The 22113-nt window shown below is 27.8% G+C and overlaps 4 protein-coding genes across 4 annotated transcripts; 1 reads left to right on the plus strand and 3 right to left on the minus strand.

Moving 5' to 3' along the window:
• Positions 1–615: 615 nt before the first annotated feature.
• Positions 616–1896, plus strand: EIN_039590 (hypothetical protein; the record flags this gene model as incomplete). The annotated part of the gene is made up of 1 exon (XM_004184773.1): positions 616–1896. One exon carries the CDS (start codon positions 616–618, stop codon positions 1894–1896), a length of 1281 nt encoding a protein of 426 aa, XP_004184821.1.
• Positions 1897–2581: 685 nt separating this feature from the next.
• On the minus strand, positions 2582–3487 carry EIN_039600 (hypothetical protein; the record flags this gene model as incomplete). The annotated part of the gene is made up of 1 exon (XM_004184774.1): positions 2582–3487. The coding sequence occupies one exon, from the start codon at positions 3485–3487 to the stop codon at positions 2582–2584; it is 906 nt and encodes a 301-aa protein (XP_004184822.1).
• Positions 3488–7348: 3861 nt separating this feature from the next.
• Positions 7349–10510, minus strand: EIN_039610 (protein serine/threonine kinase, putative; the record flags this gene model as incomplete). Its single annotated transcript, XM_004184775.1, has 1 exon — positions 7349–10510. One exon carries the CDS (start codon positions 10508–10510, stop codon positions 7349–7351), a length of 3162 nt encoding a protein of 1053 aa, XP_004184823.1.
• A 161-nt stretch (positions 10511–10671) lies between these two features.
• On the minus strand, positions 10672–12513 carry EIN_039620 (hypothetical protein; the record flags this gene model as incomplete). Its single annotated transcript, XM_004184776.1, has 1 exon — positions 10672–12513. The coding sequence occupies one exon, from the start codon at positions 12511–12513 to the stop codon at positions 10672–10674; it is 1842 nt and encodes a 613-aa protein (XP_004184824.1).
• Between the last annotated feature and the right edge of the window lie 9600 nt (positions 12514–22113).

The raw sequence follows: 22113 nt of genomic DNA on the forward strand, positions 1-22113 counted from the left end.
ACAACCAGTGTTTCTTTGAGAATGTCAAATGGCAAAATTTGATGAACAATTACTGTGTATTTATTGTTTTTAATAAGCAATGGTCGATACTATATATTATAATATAAAAAATAGATATAGTAAATTTCTTTGTTGTATTTTTGAAATATCGTTAATTAGAAATCAGACAAATAGACCTTTTTCATTGTATTTAATACATTTTTTGTTTATTTTTTTGTAACAATAACCACATTCAGAACAAAAACCATTGTTTACAACAAACTTTAATTTGATCAAATTATAATTATTAATTATATTTTATAAATACTTTTATTAAAAATTATGGTTAAACAAATTTGTTTTTTATACACCAAATCAATTGTTTAAAAAATAAAATAATTATCGGATTGAATGAAAAAACCAATAACTAACTTAATGAATTTTTTTATATTAAAATACTATTTTTTGTCAATTTTGGTTGTTGTATTTCCAAAAATAAATATTCAACGAAATTAATTAATTCTCGAAGGTTCATTGAGTCAACTATTATTATTTTTACTGGTTTAAGTTGTTTGATGAGGTTTGCAAATAATTCCATTTAAAATTCAAAGCTGAACTAAATAATTATAAACAACAATGAGACCTTCCGAATTGACTCCAAACTTTGAGTACATTAGATATCTCGATGGGTATGAAAAGATGATGTACCCTTCCATAATGATACTCCGTGGTGAGTTTGAACTTTCTTCAGAAATACCAAATGTCGAGGAATATCTAAATAAAAAACTTCCTACTCTTTTCAATGAATTTGATATAACCAGACTCTCTGTTTGCACATTAAAAGGCAAACCATGTTTTGTCAAATCAACACTTCCCCCACTTATCAAAACCGTTCCATTTGATTTACTCGGCGATTACTCATGCAACCGAAAAGTCGTGACAGTGAAATCACCTCTTCAATTATTCAAAGAATGGAAGAGTGGTATGCCCTTACCAATGGTTTTTGTCTCAACATCAAATTCTGTGATTCGTCTTCATATATGTTGTTCCCATTGTCTTTCTGATGGTAGAACAATTGAAGGGATATATCGAATTGTTTCCCATTTATTAGACGAAAACATACCTCTTCCAATTAACTCCAAACAAGCAGATTTTGGCCAACAAAATTTGTTTCCCAAATTAACAAAAAGTGAAGCAACGACTATACTCCCTTCTGTTCTTGCTTTACCTAAATCCCCACGAATTAATCCACCAGAAGAAAACGCCGTCTTTACTGATGTTTCTGATTATCTTCAATATTCGTATGCAGAGATAAATGCGTTTTGTAAAATGCAAAAGGTGGGAGTGCAGGCTATCATGATGTGTGCTTTTCAAAGGGGATTGAGAAAATATTTTAATATTCAAAACGAGGTACCTTTGGTTGGACACGTTCCTGCAGATTCCCGAACAAGTACAAGTGCCTCAGAAGAAATGAAACGGAGAGAACTTTTTAGTGGAAGTGCTGCTGTTTTTCCAATAATAACATCAAAAAATGATTTTATTGAAGAAATTGTAGGGTGTAATACTGCAATGAAAGAAACACAACAAAGTAATGAAAGTGCTATTTTTGTTACTTATTTAGGAAGTCGAGTTAATGCAGAAAACGGGGATAATAATACAAACGAATTTGATTTTTCAACTGACATGCCATTTGTTGGGGTGTCAAATATTGGGTGTTATAAATATGTAACAAGACCACGTGTGTGTTGTGTCAGTGAGTCGAAAAGACTATTACCTACAATCGTTTATGGGTATAAGGATGATTCTGTTTTAAATGTCTATTGGAAACGATCAGAACCAATGCCACAAAATTTTCTTGATACAATTATCGAGCAATTTGATGATATATTCACAAAAATAGGATCAAATAGGGTTTAAAATTTCAATTGATTATTTAACACATTTTTATACCTACAAATATAAATTTTAAAACCTTACCAATTATCAAATTGTTTTAACATGATAAAACATTGTTTTTAGTTTTCGAATATTAATCGACTCGAAGGGGTGTCACAAACTATTTTGAATACAACTGGAAAAAGTGACATATAATAATTGGGTGACAATGATAAAAATAAATCAAATAAAAATATTTTATACATTTGAATAAAAACGATATTATCTTAATTAAGTTTCTTGCTTTCTCCTAATAAAATACATGTATATTGAAGTACTCAATTTTATTATATTTAATTGTATTCTAATTGTTCGTGGAAAAGACTCGACAAAAAAAAAACAAAACAAAACATGGTTTAGCAATCAGTTAAAATGTCACGATTGGAATAGAAACAGTATAACCATCATAATAAGGCAAATGAGTGTTGGTTGACGATATTGTCCTTGGGATTAAATATCATTGCGAAAATGCTCATCGGAGAAGAAAATGCCAAGTTTAGTAATATAAAAACTTTTTGAATTGTTTTGTCTCCCTTTTTTACTTCATCTATAAGCAATTTTATATCTCGGTTAAGGTTTTATCTGTGTTTATAATCTAAAATGTCCACACCAAAAACAACGCAAAGTTTTTTATCATATAAAGTGTAAATATAACAACTAAAAAAACTCAATTCTTTAACATCATGACATTTCCATCAAATGCAGAGTTTTCTAAATATGTGACACTTCTTGGTATAACAACGGTTTTTAAATCACAATTTATAAATGCCATCTTTTCGATCTCTTCTATTCCTTCATTCAAAACGACTTCCTTAAGTGAGACGCATCCACCGAATGTCCATCCTTTAAGTTCTTTCACACTTCCTGGTATTTCTACTTTAGAAATAATCTCACATCCAGAAAAAGCGTTCCATCCGATTGTTTCAACAGTCTCTGGAATTTCTATTTCTTTCAACGATTTGCACCCACTGAAACAAAGCACTTGAATCTCTTTCAATGTTTTTGGAAGCACAACTTTTGCCAGATTTATACACAAAAAGAAGCACCGATGACCGAGTCTTGTCACACTGTTTGGTATTTCTATTTCACTCAACGTTCTGTCGCAAACAAAACACTCGTACCCAAGACTTCTCACGTTTTGAGGAATTTTGTTGCCACATCCTTTTCGTTCGTCCTTATGTAAACAGACATTTTTATATGATATTCTCCCATTTGCTGTTATCAAGGAACAACTATAAGACACTTCATACCAAATGTTCAAATGATAAAAATTGTACTTTGAAGATTTGTAATTTTGTTGTGTGTTTTTCTTTTCTTGGAAATATTTTTGTGGAAGTGAATCTTTGACTATGTCATAAAAATTGAAGAATTGAGCGGGAAGACTCCAGACGTTCAACGTCTCAATGTTTGGAAAGAAAGGAAGAATCTCAGGAGTTAGAGGTATCGGGTTGAAGTGGAACTTTAACATGTTTCCTCTGTATTTTTGGTGCACCCTTTCAAGATTTTTAAAATCAGAAATGTTACTGAAATGTTGTGAGACAATCATTATATGAAACGGGTCCAGTTTTGCCATACAATCTGATTTTCAAAGTTGTTATCATTATTTATTTAATCAATAGATTATTAGTATTATTGAGTTATTAATACCAATTGATGTTTATTTTAATAAAAAGTTATTTTTAATTAAATTTTATTAATTTTTTGTGTGTTTTTAAAAAATTAACAAATGTTAAAAAAGCTAAAACAACAATTTTTTGTTTATCAATTAATTAGTGAAGTAAATAATAAAAGAAATTTATGTGTTTTTATGTTAAAAAATAATAAACAACAACCACTTTTTTCTTGATTTACATTGACCAAGACAAAGTTTACATGTTCCTAACTTTTCAAGTTTTGTACATAGTGATTTTTTTCTTATTGTTTCAACTTTTGTTCGTTGTTCGATTGGAATAAGTTCCAACGCGGTGTTTACTAACAACGGAGTTTGTATTTAAAATCATATATTTCATTTTAATAGTGAAATGTTCGTTGAATGCGGAGAAGATATCTTCATTGAAGTTTATTACACGACGATGAAATATTTTTAAGAGGGGTCTACATTTTACACCCGGCTTTTATTTTTTTTCCCAAGAGTAAGCTTGTATATCGACACCTTTTTTCTGTGTTAAATATATCTTTTATATTTCTTTCATGAAATATTATTATCGTGTTGCTTATATACACTGTGTAATATAACATGTCCCATATTTGGTGATATTTGGTTAACAAATAATAAAATTTTAGTTGTTAATAGATAGGGGGTCTATAAACTGGTTGTGATCCATAAACTAGTTGGGGAATTTATTAGAAACTTTTAAAATAAAAAACAATATTTACACGTATTTTGGAAAAGAAAAACCCTGCTCTGCAGTTTTGGTAAGTATAAAACATGTTATTTCTATTTTTGTTTTTGTTGTTTTGCAAATTTAGAAATTAATAAAAAACCAATGAAACCAAAGAACAACCAATGAATAAAAACAAATAATTTATATTTTTTGTGGATAAAATAAATTATTTCGGAAGAGAATCGCTTTCTCTTTTTTATCATATAACACACATTCAAACATTTTGTTCACACACTACACAAAAAGTGGTCAACAACAATGGCAAATTAAATTATATTGCTCTCACACACATTATATATTATATTTTATCACAATCTCTCCCCGCATATTATAAATATCGCAATGAATGACTGTTTTGAGTACATAATTTTTTCCTTTATAGTCCAAAATTCGATTTTTTAAATCTGTTGACTTTTTAATCCATTCTTATTTTTATGTAAATTTATCTTATTTAAAATTTGAATCGAAACGTAACAACGTTTTTGATTAATACAATTAATATTTTAATATAATAAATTATTAAATTATAATTGTTCATCGAGATTCATTTGAAATTATTATGGCAATAAATGGCAATCAAAATACTTATTGAGAACATTTTGATAAAAAAACATTATTTTTATAAAATGTTTTTACTTAAGATGTATTTTATATTATACTATTATATGCTATAATTATTAATAATATTTATTATGCGTATTTATTAGTTTATTAAATTATTATTTTATTAAGAATAATTATTCAAACATCAACTTATTCTTTAATAAATAACAGGGATCAGACACACAACATTCGAATGATGTATTTAACATGTTGTTAACAGCTTTTTTTAACAACAAAACTCACTTTTGATATCCAAGAATGTGTTTATTAAAGTTGACTTTATTAATTTATAAAACTAAAACAATATTATAATTTATTATCAATAAAACTATTTATTTTTCATTTTATTTTCAAAAAATCAACAACCTTACAATTATAAATGTAGTGCATTAATTTATCATTCATTTACATTTATTTATTCAATAGATGTTATCAAAGAGTCCATTACAACAATTTGAAATTCCAATTTTTCAAAATAAAAAATTTAAATTATTTTAACAGTAATTCGTTTTTTAACTTTTTAAAACACATATTTTAACATATTACCCTTTATGACGAACAATAATATTATAACCTTATACCACATGTATCATATATAACACTTTGTGTTTAAACATATTAAAATAAATATCATCGTTAAGAGAAACGATGACTATTTTATAGATAAATACAAAAAAGTTTCATTTTTCGTTCCAAAAAACAAAAATTATTGCAAATTTTTACCCGTAACTTCGCAACGGGTTTGTTAAAAAGCAATATTTGTAAAAAAATTATTTTTAAAATTTACAAACACAATACTTGACTTACAAAAAGCGTTCATATTATTGGCCAGTTAATAAATCCATTTTCCTACCACAAACGAATAAATCAAAATTGTTCCAAAAAGTGAGCGAAAACGGAAAATCAAGGGTTTTTGTTCTTTTGAATAATAACAACAAATATTAATTGATTATGTTTTACATTGTATTTATTTCGAAGTTTCGGAGCATTCCCCAACTAGTTTATGGATCCCAACCAGTTTATAGACCCCCTATAATTTGTTATTGTATTATTGTTTTTTGTTTTACATGATTTTTGGAAACGATATTTGAATTACAAGGGCGCCACTCAGGTTTGTCAAAAAAATAAATGTTATTTATTTTGTTTTAATAACACCATCGTAAGGTTAAACAGAGAAATGGTTGTTATGTGAGATTATGAATTGTATTTTAAAAAGAATTTGTTTCCCAAACAAGTCAAAGTAAAAGTGTTTTCACTTTCATTATTAACAGAATATATTTGGAAAGTTTCTTATTGTGGATTTAAACAAGGTTATTAAAATGGAGATGAGTTCAAAGTTCAATCAAATAATTATTGTCTTTACTATTTATGCCAGTGAGTATGATATACACAACAATTGATGAATTAAAAGAAATATATAAAGATGACACCGACCTTTCTGTTGTTTATAAACACTTTGAAAAAATAATACATAAACGGCGTTTTTATAGTTGGCAATTAGTGTTTATTTGGCAGTGAAGAACGCACAAACAATAATGATTATTATTTCACAGTTCTTTTTAAATAGGTTAGTATTAACAAAAACACCTAATATCCACAAATTTGTTGACTATTTGGAGGAATATATAAAACATGTTTACATTCGTTATTTATCATTGAAGAAAAATTTGCAATTAACAAGGAAAACGTGTTGTTGTAATAAAAAACATAACAATAAAACAACTGACAACTGAATTGACGAATGGAATGGATCGACTTGAGTTTCTTGTAAAAGTATCTGTTATCATCGATGCGTCAAAATGTATACAATTCTCGATTGTGATATTGATACTTTTATTGAAGAAACACTAAGAAAAAACGACCTTGTAGAGAGGCTCAAAGCTGAAGCAAACATGGATAATAAAGCCAAACACAATTTGGAAAAGTTGTTGAAATACATTATGAAGAAAAAAGAGTAGTAAAATATGGTATAAACGAAAATGAATGTACTTTAACAAATGAAAAAAACAAAACCTATCCAAAAGAAAACAAGAAAAGGAACCAGACCATTAAAAAACAAAATAATAAAAAACTTAAAAAAGCTAAAAATAACACAAATTTAATTTAATATTCGTTTTGTTTTTAATTAAAACTTTGAATTGTTATTGAACTTTTAATTGAATATTGTGGCCAGTTTCCCCAAATTCATATTTTTTAATAATTGGCTCTTAAGGAAATAGTATTGTATTAACAAATATTCTATTTCAAATACTTTTATTTGAAATTTAGTATTTTAAACACGTTCAATAAATAACATCCAGATTGATTATAATTAATTTGAGTGTAATATAAAGCTTAACAATAACAAATCATTGTGTTTTAATACATTTTAATGTGAATAAACTTTAGTATTATTTAATTATAATTTTTATATACAAATTATTTTGAAACAAAACAAGAATTATTTGTTATAGATTTAACCTCTCCAGTTTTTCAACAACATCATCGATTGATGGCCGTATTTTTAGATTACTATCCCAACACTGTGATATCAAAATATATTCGTCTTGTGTTATTGACTCTTTCTTTGGAAGTCGTTTTCCAGATATAACATATTCAGCGATTTTCCAAGGGAATTTAAATTCCAATTTATTGTAAGGTTCTTCCCACCCAAACACTTCGAACATGGTGACTCCAAACGAATAGATATCTGATGACATTTTGTACTTCTCTTTTTTCAACACTTCAGGCGCCATATACACTGGAGTACCAATTCCTTTTGTGAATGTCATGTTTGTCATCAATAAATTGACATTTCTTGATGAACCAAAATCAGTCAACTTAGCATTTATTTTTTCATTAATATCAAGTGAAAACACGAGAACGTTGTCTGGTTTGATGTCTCTGTGGAGTATCCCATTGTTGTGTAAATATTGAATTCCTCTTGAAGCATTAAGTATTATTTTAACTCTAAGTTTCATGTTAATTTCATCACTTGTTTTGTGTTTTATCAAGTCTTGTAAACTCCCAAATTGTGCAAATTCGGTGACCATACACACTTTATTTGGCACAAAGACTGCACCAAAGAAGTGGACGATGTACTCACTTCTAAATTTCACCAACATTGAAACTTCCTTCTCAAATTCATTTTCTTGTAATTTTTGGTTTATTAACATTTCTTTCATCTTTTTGATACAAACAACATTTCCTCTAAAAGTGCCTTTATAAACTATTCCAAATGATCCTTCCCCGATTTTATTTTCTTCTATCAATTCGTGATAATCAAGACGATATGACATGACAGTTGTTGCTCTGATTGGTATTTCAATGACATCTTCTGTTCCTTTGGTGATGTTTAAAGTCACACACGCAATTTTGTCTTCTATTTTTGATGTGAAATTTGGTTTTATAGATATTTCAAATTCGCAAGCATAATCCGGTTTCAATGTCACAAGAGGGGGATTGGCTTGGATTTCATAAACATCATTCCCTTCTTTTATTTTCAACTGCATTTTTATTTGATGTGTCGTGTTGTTGCCAAGACACAACAACTCGCGTGAAAATTCGTTTACTGGTATCTCTCCACTCTCATCTTCACTTTCAAAAATCAGTTCTGTTTTGTTTGTTGATATTTCCTTCGATATTTTGACAAATTTGATGTTCGATTTTTTCATTTGGAAAACACACACATTTTGGGTCTTCTTTTTATTTTTGTTGTTGCTATACACATTGAAGAGAATGTAAATCATTGTTGTTGATATGATGATAATTACAATTGCAACGACTATGATTGGTATACCAATTCGTTTTAATTTAATCAATTTGTCTTCCACACATGACAAACCATCATCTGACGGGTTTTTCATTCCTTCACAAGATGTGCAGTATCCATTGTACGCGGAAGTACAAAATTCAATTTCAGTGTAATACAAGCAAATGCCATCTTTTAAGACGTAATCGGTGGCATTACATATCTCACATGATTTCAGTGAAGTGCATGAAAGACAGTTTTCTGCACATTTAAAACAATACGGATCTGTGAGGTAATACCCGGTTTGACACACATCGCAGCCATGTGACGTCTTGTTTTTGCACCCAATTAACTTGTCATAGGTGATACACAAGTCACTGTCTCTTTTATAGTAAAAATATGTGTCTGCACACAACGAACACGAAATTGAGTTTTTACAGATTGCACACGATTTATCACATTCATAACAAAACTTTTGGTCATAGTAATACCCATCTTTACATATTGCACATCCAACACCATTGCCCATCGGTTGTTGGCAACTTATTGCAAAATCGGTGACGATGCACTCGCCCTTGTTATTGAGTAACAAATTATTTGAGTTGTTGCATGTCAGACAAAGTGTTGAATTGAAGCAAGTCGAACAATTGTTGGAGCATTTAACACATTTATTGTTTTCCAAGTAATATCCATTGTTGCATGAAAGACACCCTTTCTCGTTTTGATAACTGCAATTTGTGCTATCATTATTTTCATTCATTAAATATTTGGTATTATCCACATCTTGTTTGTAATTTTGAATTGGTTGATCCTTTATGTTAGTACCAATAACACTTTCACAATTTCCATCACTCAAAAAGTGTGTTGTTTCACACTCAAAAACAGTTTGATGAGAGCTGTTAACAACTGTGTGCATTGAGTATCTCACAAATTGTTCTGATGATACACAATGGTCGTCTTGGTTGTTTCGTGTGTATTTTTCGTTGCATTGGATGCAGGTGTACCCATTTGTCTTGTGGCAATTCACTTCCCTTTTTAACACACAATTTCCATTGACTAAAAGCGTATCATTTGTGCATTGAATGCATTCACACGTGTCTGTAAATACTTCACAATTTGAGTGTGAATTATTTTCGTTGCAATCAACACATCTGTTCTTTGTTCGTTTTAAAGTCTTGTTCTTGTCACAGGCAGTACAGTCACTTCCATCAATCGTGTTACAATTGGTGTCACTTGTACACGTGTTGTTTTCAATGTTTATCACATATTCACTTTGACACAAAAACACACTGAAATTATCTGTCAAATTTAAAGCACAAATCTTAGCGTTGTGTGTTGAACAACCTTCACAGCTATTCGTTTTATTCTTGAAATATCCATTTTCACATATAAAAGTGAAGTTGTTTCGTATTATTTCATTGTTTTTATTTGAAGTACAAGTGTTGTCTGTGTTGAGAATGTTGCTATCTTTACATTGTAAACACCTCTCTTGTTTTTCATTGAGTTGTATGTTGTATTTGCAATGCTCTTTATGTATAAAACATGAAGTACCAATTGAAATGCCAAAATCGCATACCTCACAATTTGAACGAGTGTTGGTTGTACAATTGTCGGTGATTGCAACACATTCGTCGTCTTTCAAAAAACTTGTTTTATTGTTGCATTCAACACAACCATTTTGCTTTGCATTTTTGACACAATTGATACCATTGGGTAAACAACTTTTGGTGTTATTATCGTAATATGTATATGTTGAACAATTTAAACAAGTTCCCTGATTTGTTTCCAAAAGATAAGGTGGATAACAATCAATGCAATGAGCCTTATAATCATTTGTAGTTGAACACAAGTGGCAATTTTGTTGTCCCAAATAACACATTTGACACGTTCCTTCTGTCGAATTTTGATATGTCCCACTGCGACACAAACAAGTCCCATTGAACAATTCAAATCCGGGTTCACACCTGGTACAATATTTTCTACCCGTTTCACACGTGTCACAATTTTTGATTGTGCTACAACTGTAGCATATACCACCATCTAAATAAGTCCCCAATTGACATTTGGTGCATTTGTAGTATTAGTACAACCCGCAATACAGCCATCTCCGCAATATGTGCAAGATTTTGATGTTGCATCAAAATAATAATGAGCAACACATGTAATACAAGAACCATTATTTGGTCCAGTGCACGTGTTACATGGCGATGAACAACGTATACATTTATTTGTTGATGTGTCAAGCCAATAACTCTTGTTAATACAACTTTTACAATCAGTTTGTGAAGAACATTGCAAACACGGGCTTACACATTGAGTGCAAGCGTTGCTTGGATTCAGATAATAATAATCTGAAACACAAGTATTACAAACAGTTGCATTTGAACAAGTCGAACACGGCGAAATGCAACGTTGACATTTTCTATTATCGTCCAAATAAAACCAATCACTTGTACACTGTGTGCACCCAACATTATTTACACATGTGAAGAAATCACAATTGTTTCCACAAGAATTACAAATTCCACTGGATAAATAATACCCGCTATTACATTTTGTACACCCAGACGTTGTCGTGCAATATGTTAAGTCGCAGTTCGCTGGACATACTGCACAAACGTGATTGTATGGATAATACCCACCATTGCAAGTAGTGCACCCTTGGGTTTGATCACATTTGGTGCATTGATCACCACAATATCGACAATTATGATTTGTATCGAGATAATAACTGCTTACACACGTCAAGCAATACGATGAAGTTGTGCACGTCGCACAGTTGTTAATACAACTATTACAAACACCGTTTGATAAGTAATACCCACCAACACATTGTATACACCCTCTTATATCATTACAATAATCCAAGTTACAATGATCAACACATGTATTACATTGATTACCATTAAAATAATACCCACGTTCACAATTGGAACACCCAGTATCAACTTGACATGTACTATTAACACAATGATCTCCACAATAAGTACATATGCCATTAAACAGGTAATATCCACTCTGACAACTTGTACACACTGAATTTGAACAAGTCGTACACACATTTGGAGATCCACACTTCATACAAAAGCCACTTAATTTGTAGTAATTATCTGCACAGTTGACACAATTGTTTGTTCCACTACCAGTACAGCCATTACAAGACACGTCACAATTCTTTGTACAAAACCCATCTGAATCAATATATTGATTACCGTCACATGATGCGCATTTATACCCATTAATACAATGATTTGCACATCCAAAACAATATGTACAATTGTCGTTTGATACACTTTGACCATAATAACACGAAGTGCAGTTATTCGTGTTTGTGGGGTTGCACGTTTTACATTTATCGTTGCATTTTTCACAATTATAATTAAATACATATCCATCTATACACCCATCACATTCAATATTACTTGTTGTGGAATTTCCACAATTCGTATTCGAGCATCCTTCACACGGATAACAAACACCACCAAGTGAATATAACCCAATATTACATATTTCGCATCTCTCATTCCCCCAATAGTCATAATGACAAGTGATGCAATTATACATGTAACAAGCAGATTGCACGAGACCTTTAGTTTGATGTGTTGTTAACGATAAATCGTAAGTAGATTGTTGATTTGAAAATATCAAATAAGTAAAATTCCCAGTTGTAATTTCGACATATAAAACTGCATCTTTTTTGCAATAAATTTCTTTGTATTTTTTATTGTGGGTTTTGAGTGGCAAGTAATTATTGTATGAAAGATCATCACAAAATAAGTTGTCGTCGACACACTCCACTTGACCTCCATTTCCGCACCATTTTAAACTCAAACATGTTGTAAAAAAGAAAAGCAAAGACACAACAATTATTTGGAGAGTCATATTTTATTACAAGATGGTGTTTTCTTTTTTTTGTTTGGAATTGTTGCACATTAGTAAATATATTTATATAAGATGTTGTAAAAAATTTGAAATAATGGTAAAAGTAAAGCGAATAACCCACATCCGTTTTCTTTTTTCTTCTTCGAAAAGCTGTTGAATGAAAAAGGGTTCAGTCTCAGTTTTTTGTTTATTTAAGAATGTTTTTATATTCAAAATAGAGTCAGTCTGTAAAGGTTGTACACTCCTCAAACATTGTTTACTTGGTGTTATATTTTTAGAACCATAGAAAGTTCTTAGAATAAATGAAACTGTCGGCAAAAAACAATAATGTTTACCATATTAAACTTATTTTTTTGGTAATTCCCGCTTTACAACAATTACAAAGAGTAAAAAAAAGAAATAATTGGATTAGAACAGTACTAAAACTAAAAAACGTCAACCCTATTAATCCCACATTTTGGTAATTATCTAACTCTATTATTTATCTTCCTTTTATATACAAACAAAATAATATGCCAAGATAAGATAAAAAACAAAAAACTTGATGAGTAAATAAAATAAAAAAACACTTTTTACAAACAAGACATAATCTTTATTCTGAATTATTTATAAGCTTTTTGAACAACAAAAATGAATATATGGCATAAAGTATAATAAATATTATGTTTGAACATATCAGAAATTCTGGTGATGCTTCAATTAAACATTTTCAACTCAAGAAAGAAAGAAATAATTAATTCAAAGCTTTTTTGTAATAAAACATTATAAGAAAGCTTTCATTAACAATTCTTTGTTTTTGCATTAAACAAACGATAAAACAATTTCATTTTTTTCAAAAATATAGTAAAAAAAAGAACACAAACACATTATTAAACTAAACTAAATTATAATATAAGTGTTCAGCCTTTATTATAATTACTATAGCCATGTGTTTATTTAGAGCACTTGGCTCTTGTAATTCTATATTCAAATATTGTTTTTAAAAAGCATTTATTATCTTTGTTATATAGCTCACCTTGATTATAACATTTTTTGAAATTTTTTACTTTGTCTATACAAAACAAAAAGAATCATAGCTTTTAAATTGAACAACTGATAGTTTTCATTTTTAAGTATTTTTATTGTTAAAATATAATTTCTAATAGATTTTTGAACTTTTAACTGTTTATTTTAAAAAATATAACGGAAACAAATAATATTAAAATGAATAAAACTGGCAGTAAAATGTATTGGAATTGAATTTAAATCCGATAAAATAAGAAAGGTTTATCACTTGGATAATAAATAAAATTACTATAACATACTATACAAAACTAGCAATTATTCTATAATAACTTTTGAAATAATACAGACTTATTATTGATAAAAAAGAGTAAATAACAGAGCCAACATAACACTTAAAGTTTTATATTTGATTTTAGAGAACTTAAACATTATCTTTGAACTAAAAAACATAAGATGTTTGTTCTTTGTATTAAATTGAATCGAATTGTCAATATATATATATATATATATATATATATATATATTAACAAACTAGAGGCAGCTCTGTGCCGCAACGACCCAACGGAACGCCTTCCACATGTCCACCACCACAAGTGGAAACTAGCCAACTCTCGCTGATTGAACGGTCTCAACTTGAGATCGTCATTTTGGTATGGTTTTCGGGTGTTTGTTGATTACGACAAAAAAAACGAGAAGATCTTGAAATTAAACGATTTTATTGTTTTTGTGTTTGTTTTGATTTGGAAAAAGAAAAACATGATAGAAAAAAGAAAATGTTATTGGTGTGTTTACAAAAATTCTATTTAAAGTTTTATATGTTTTATAATTAAGGTTGACGTAAAATTATTTTACCATGAAATTTTTGATTTTGGCATAAAAGTATATATTTTACCTCCTTGGAACTTTTAGATCCAGCCGTTTTTTCTGCACCTTTTTCAAGTAATACATTTTTGGTCTTTTATTTAGTCAATAAACTAACAATAAAATCAAAAATTTATTTTGTCATTTAATGTTTTTTGAAAAGCAAAAACGATTGTTGTGTATAATTATTAAATTTTGTAACAAACAACAATAAATATGTAAAATACACATTAGTTTATATATAATCACCAGACAAACAAAGAATCAATTTAAAGCCAATTTACACAATCTTAAAATTTGTATATATCATATAATCATATGATAAAGTGAGTTTTAAAAAACTTGAAATTTTTGTTTTTTTAATTTATCTTGTATGTATTAACTTCGTTGTCTATCAACAATGTTAATAGACATCGTTTTTTTGTTGAATTTGCAACTGATAGATTATTAAGAGTTTCAAATATTATAATTTCTTTCTGATATTGATAGAATTAATTTTTAATTCGGTTATCGGGACCTACATTGACCACCACCACCTTTACCAAAAAAAAATATTTGCCGCGAGTGTTTTTTTGAAGGGAGTCCACTTTTCAGCCACTGTTTGTGCGTCCCCATGTCGCCAACTTTCCTTGTCCGTACTGTGTGGACGCGGATGTGGTTCCCCCCGCTTGCGAAGGGGGTCAGGGGGGATCCGCGCCAAGGGAGGACTTGGAAAGTGGGTGAAACGGTGCACAAACAGACTGTATGAGTGCGTCTTTATGAGCCTTTTTTTCAATGCTCCGTCTCACTTGGTTTTCACTGACTCGAGGTGAATTTTCGGTATTTCTTGGATTCAGGAACCATACCTAATATTTTCCCAGTTTCCTATTTACTTTAATTTTAATTTGAATATGATTTGAAATAGAAAAAATAAATCTATTTTAAGAGGTGGTGGTAGTCAATGTAGGTCCCTTCGGTTATCATGTTGTAATATTTTTTTGTGGTTTGATCAATCAAATTTATTACTTATTTGTTGTTTAAAAAATACACAGTTTTATAAAATAATATCAGAGCACATTATATCACATTTTACATTTGTCATGATTCTTACTACATTTTATTTTTTAAAAAAAATTAACACGTTTTTAAATTATTTATAAAAAATGCTAATGATATAATCTGTTCAAATTACAAATGAATCCGACAATATATCATTAATATATTGTTTTTATTCATAAACAACCCCAAACGCTATAGACGATATAAATTACTCATTAACTTGATGTTTGTTTTATATAAATGTCCATTTGATAAAATGTTTGTGAATAATGATGATTTTTTTTAATAAGGTAATTAATTTAAAAATGCCGTTTTTTTTGTTCTTTAAAAGACATCAAGGTTTTTCTAAATTTTATAAAACAAACATTATTACAAACTTTTTATTTTTATTTTTTAATATTTTTTGGTAAAAAGGTAAATTTTTTCTTTATAATGGAATAGGTAAAATAAATTTTACTTTTTTTCCGTCAACCTTATTTATAATAGATATAGCCGTTATTAAGAAGGTTCTGAGGTGTACAATGTTTACTGAATGACTCTAATATAAAAACTAAGTCGGATTTTTAATTCACGATGGAGAAAATTAACTATACATTTAGTATTATAATTATAATCGATAGCTTTTTTTCTTTTTTTTCGAAATAATTATTTTTTTGTTTTATTTTTAAAATTTTTTATTTTTTAACCATTATACATTTAAAAAAGAAAAGCAAGAAATGTGGAATTTGTAATTTATCGTCTGGCGAATTATCGAGTAATGTCAAAAAAGCCAGCACACCACTTACAACAGTTAACCAAATAAATGTCATTGTTGTGATGCGGTTAATAGGTTGTACCAATTAATTTGAAAATCGAAGTAAAAGATTGACAACCAGCGTTTTTTGAGAATGTCAAATGGTATAATTTAATAAGAAATATACTATGTATTTATGGTTTTTAATTAGCAATAGTCGAAACTATATATCACATTAGAGTACCGTGAAAAATTACTGCGGAGTGAAATATTACTGCGAATTGTTATTGGTCAAAAAATAGTGTTATTGCTGCCTGTAAAACATAAAAAATAATTTACTTTGTAAAAATGTTATATAATATGGCTATCGATAAAAACAAGTATAAATTCGTAAAACGGAACATTCCAAACAACTTAAACTATATATTGGTTTTTATTTTATCGTTTTTAACAATTTATAACTTATAATACGAAACAATACATCAAAACAAAATAACAAAAACGAATAAATTAAAACATCGAAAATTTGAATAAATAGTCCACCTTTTGGACACCATTATTTGAAATTTGATTTCTGCTCAGCTAGTCGTTAATTTTTGTTGGGAATACTGAAATTATTAACTCCAATTGAATAAACTTTAATTACCATTATAATCAATATGTTTTAACATAATAATAATATAAAAACACACAGAATTATCAACTCGAATTATTAAGATCGAATAAACGTTTCAACTTCGAAATTATTATAACAATACAAATTGCAATACAATAAACATAAACAAAATATAAAAACACGTTATAAACATATCATATTGATAAATTTATATAATATAAATCAATTTGATGATAACAAACGGTTAACGAACGTGGGTTTTTCAAATGGTCGACAATTTAATCACACCAATTTAAAATCCAAATAATTTGTTGAAATGAAAGAATTAAGTTGTTTGGGGTTCTGGTGTATAAACCCTTTTAAGACAATGATAATGTATAATAAAATTATCCATAATTAATCGACTAGTTTAATTATATGAAAATAATTATTAAAAAAAGTTTCACATTCAGAAAAAAATAAATTATAATTTATTGTTGTTTTATTATAAATTTTTGCTATTGATATGTTGATGTTAATTAAAAATATACATTATTTCACTTGTTTGTTTATTATATTTTAATTATATTTATACTATAATAATAGTTCATTGTTTGATTTATTTAATGTGAATCGTGAATGTATTTTCACTTCATATGACGATTAAAATAGCCAGTGATCATACAACTGACATTTCAAGTATTTATTGCACAGTTTATATAATACAAATGTTGTTATGAAATACATAATTATATTGTTTATTAATTTTGTTTTTAACCATTTTTTGTGGCACGGTGTGACGGGTTAGATTCTTTCTTTGGATTTTTTTTATCAAAAAATCAACTACTTTCATAAAACGTATACAAGACAGTGAGTAATGATTATTCAAATAACAAAATATTGTGAAAGCAACTATGGAATTCACTTTATACATCAGAATGAAATTATATTGTTAAATGATTATTTGGTAAATAAAAATATAAGAACGATTTTTTATTTATAAATTTTAATCTTCACCAACAATACCATATTTTGTTAAACTTTATTGTTAAAATGTGTTCATATTTTGGCATAGATATGGACTGTTCAATAAAATTATATTTCATAAATTGATGTAACGAATAAATCAATATCAATTATTGGTAAATTTTTTATTCACAATTTAAAAATATCAAAACACATTTTTACTTGATATAATAATTTTTGGATATCCAAAACTATAATTTAGAAATTGTCTTTTTGTAATAACAAAAAAAATAAAACCGTTTTGTTTTTCAATTGAAAAAGGAAAAAACAAAACTCTCATAAAAAGTATATAAAAATCCATTTTTTCCTCTTAGCACAATCTGTTGACTTAGCCTCAAAAGATTTTGTAGAACAAAATTGTCGTTTTTCATTTTAACAGCCTCGAATAACAAAAAAATTATACCAAATTGTTTTGTAAGCAATAATAACATTATTTTTGGACAATAACAATTCGCAGTAATATTTTACGCCGCAGTGATTTTTCACGGTACTCTATAAGTAAAAATATGTGAATGTGTTCTTTTCTTCATTCAAAACCGATTTTAAGTATTAATATATTTATAATATATTTGCCATAGATTTTAAAAAATGTAAAATTAATAATTTATTTTTTTTGTTATTTAACTTATAAAAAAAATTAAAAGTCTTTTTTATTTTTTTTTTGAAATTGATAAAATATTATCATTTCTAAACTCGCATTTCAGCAGAAATTGGGGAACTCTGCTGTACCTTTAAAGCGGCCTCTCCTATATACTCTAAACTCTCAGTAATTGCATTTTTATTTGAAATTGAGCAGTTCATGAAACAACGGTCGCCAAGATAACGCGTCTGTCGACTCAATTTGATTCGGGAGAATGATTTTTCGCCTTTTTATTTTTTTCAATAAAAATTCAACAAAATGTAAAATGTATTGAAATATAAAAATATAGAAAAATATTTTATATTTAATACACATTAATTTTTTGATATATAATTGTTAAATTAAACAAATAATATTATTAAACATGTGTATTAATCATACATTATAAATAATAACAAGTTTAATTATTTTTTTAATATAATTTTATGTAACACATTAGGTTTGAAATTTATAACATAGTTTATATTAAAGTAGATCAATATTATTTATTAAGTAAAAGATAAACATAAAAATCAATGGATATCAAAACCCCAGCTGTTCTACCAAATTTTGAGATGATTGACTCAAACAAAGGGAAAAACAACCATACGTAGATGGATATAAGTATAGATCAGTAGATAAAGAAAGAATCATCTTTAAATGTGATTATGAAAAATGCAAAAAAGAATTAAACCGCTTTTCGATAATTCTGGAAATCCTATTGGATATGAGGATATTGGTAAACTTAAAGGATTACCGAATGACCACGATTCTACTGCATATTTCGACAAAAAATGTGTTTTAAACTTAAAAAGTGAATCAACCAAAGAAAGTTCCAAATTAAAAACTACAAAAGAAATTGTAGCTGAAGCTTTTATTACTGGGTCTTCCAAAAGATTATTGGCATGTGAACATATTGTATATACAACAAAAATAGTTCAGATAATCCCAAAACTATTTCTGAAATTAAATTTACTAAAAATGAACAAGAAATGTTATTATACAGAGATGATAAAATGCTTATTTTTGGTAAAATAGAATATTTTGAATTTATTAAACAATGCAGTGTCATTTTGATAAATGGCACATTTAAGTCGTGCCCAAGTTTGTTACATATTTGAAAAAAGTAACAATTATTTGTTTTATAGTTTTAATTTTAATAAATAAACTATATTTAAATATAAACATTTGAATTATCGATATATAAAATTGTTTATTGTTCAAATTATAAAAATAATTTGATTGTTAAAATATATATTTTATTAATAAACTTTTTTTGTGAAATATACAAAACGTTAAATCAAAATTTTGTGTTTTTATTAAATTTCAGAACTTTTTCAGCAATTATATACGATCCATGATTTAAACATAACGAGTCTTTTCCCATATTTTATTGTTGCCTAACATCCAAGTCAAAGAATGAGTACCAAATCCTGTTTGGTACTCTCAAAAATAATGACAATTTGCAACTATCCATTATTTCACAAAAATGTTGTTATAATGTGTGATTTTGAAATCATGTTTATAACGATATTGTCGGCGACAAGGTGATAGTGTAATGTTGTCATTTCCATTTGTGTCAATCTATTTATCGAAGAGTAATAACACTCGGGCTTTCAAATCGCTTCAAAAATTGCGACATATTTAAAACAATAATTAAAATGTTGATGGCGCTTGCTTATCTTCCAGTTAATATGATTAAAAACGCATTCAACAAAATAAAAGATTATGTAATGCATGATGATGATGTGAAACAATTGTTAAATTACTTTGAAGCAAATTATATATATGGAGTATTCAAAATGAAATATTGGTCAGTATTTGGTCTTTCAGAAAGAACCAACAATCGGGCAGAGAGCTTTCATTCTTTTCTAAACAGATTTGTTTGTATCCCACATCCCCCAATACACAAATTTTTAGATAAATTGTTTTCATTCCAAAAATCTATAGATTTGCATTTTTATTTGTTTGAAAAAGAATTGGAAAAGACTCGACAAAAATTACAAACTATAGAAAAATGTTACTTTATCAGAACTTCAAAAGAGTTGTTTGGAGAAAATAAAATTGATGTTATTGTTTTTTAGAAAAATGTACAAAATTACTTTCAAAAAAGAAAATGCAAATATACTTTGATTTGGACTCTGAATGTGCAAAAATTGAAGTTGAACAAGAAAATGATTTGATAACAAACATGCAAATTTTGGGGTATTTAAATGAAACAGATAATAATGAAAGTGTTTATTCAGATGAAACCAATTGTGTTTTATTTGTGGAGAAAAATTAAGTCGACAAAGAAAATCAAAATGTTGATATGGAAATGGAAGAAAATGAAAATGCTCAATCAATTATTAACAGTAAAAGAACGATGGTTAATAAAAAAACAAAAAGAAATATCCAAAAAAGAAAAAGAAAAAATTAACAACGAAAAAAAAAACCAAAGAAAAAAAGAGTAAGTGATTATGAAAAAGCGAAAAAAATAAAACATGCAATGAAAAAATACAAAAAGTAAATAAGTTTTGTGTAATTATTGTATCAATTGTTAAAAGATATTTATATATATAGTTTTTTATTTTTTGTAAATTTTATTTTATTAATATTTTTTAATTTCAAATGTTTTTACATTTTGTTGAATTTTTATTGAAGAAAATAAGGCGAAAAATAAAAAGGCGAAATTAATCCGACTCTTTGATATCTGTGAGAGAGTCACATTCATAAAAGCACTCGTCATAAATTTTTTTGATCGACTCGGAAATATCAACTACACTCATTTATTACAGTTATAGAACACTCCAGTGTTAAAATATTTCATGCCACATTCCACATGGACACTTTGAAATGAACACCCCTCAAAACACTTCACGCCCAAATGTGTGATATTCTTTGGTATTGTGAGTGCAGTCACATGCATGTTATACGCGAGACATGCATCCCCAAGACTTATAACACTGTCGGGTATTGTGAACGACGTCAATGCAAAACACACATCAAAACAATGACTTCCAAACTTTTTTAAATGTGTTGGAATATTTAATGTTACTTAATCCAAACACTTATTGAAACAACGATCATCAATATATTCGGCACATTCAGAAATTTTTATAGACGACACACCACGACACCTCTCAAAACACGATTGTGACAAGATTTTTAAATTATTAGGAATTTCATTGCCAAAGCAATTTCAGTCTTTTTGTGTGTATGAAACACTTTTAAAAGTGAAGTTCTGATTTTTGAAAACAAATTGCAATATTCATAGTCAACTGGAAAATTGACGATGACGTGATAAAATGTTTTAAAATATTTTGACTCAAAACGTCACGTGTGGGAAGACCAATCAGCTGTGAAAGGTCAAATCAAAAGGGATCTGTTTGGTCATACAAATATAAAGTCTCTCTATATAAAATAATTTTTAGCTTTTGATTTGTATGGAATCGTTTCTTAATGATACTTCAACATTGCGCCTTGATACTTTTTACAAACAAATTCCAAATAAATAAAATTGTTTAATTCTGTAAATACCAAGAAACCACCATAACATGAAACCTATCTATTTGGCTCATTTCTTGTTGTTTGAAGTTTTTTTTAAAAAACCTAAAGTGTTTTTGTTATTCAAAATATATAAATTTGTTATATATTTTTTGTATAACTTGATAAAATGTTTGATTGAATAAGTAATTAGTTATAACTCATTCTTTAAAAATGGCAAGTTTTTTTGAAATTAAG

Source organism: Entamoeba invadens (assembly GCF_000330505.1).
Source record: "Entamoeba invadens IP1 unplaced genomic scaffold scaff_1105074725255, whole genome shotgun sequence".
NCBI lineage: Eukaryota > Evosea > Mastigamoebida > Endamoebidae > Entamoeba > Entamoeba invadens.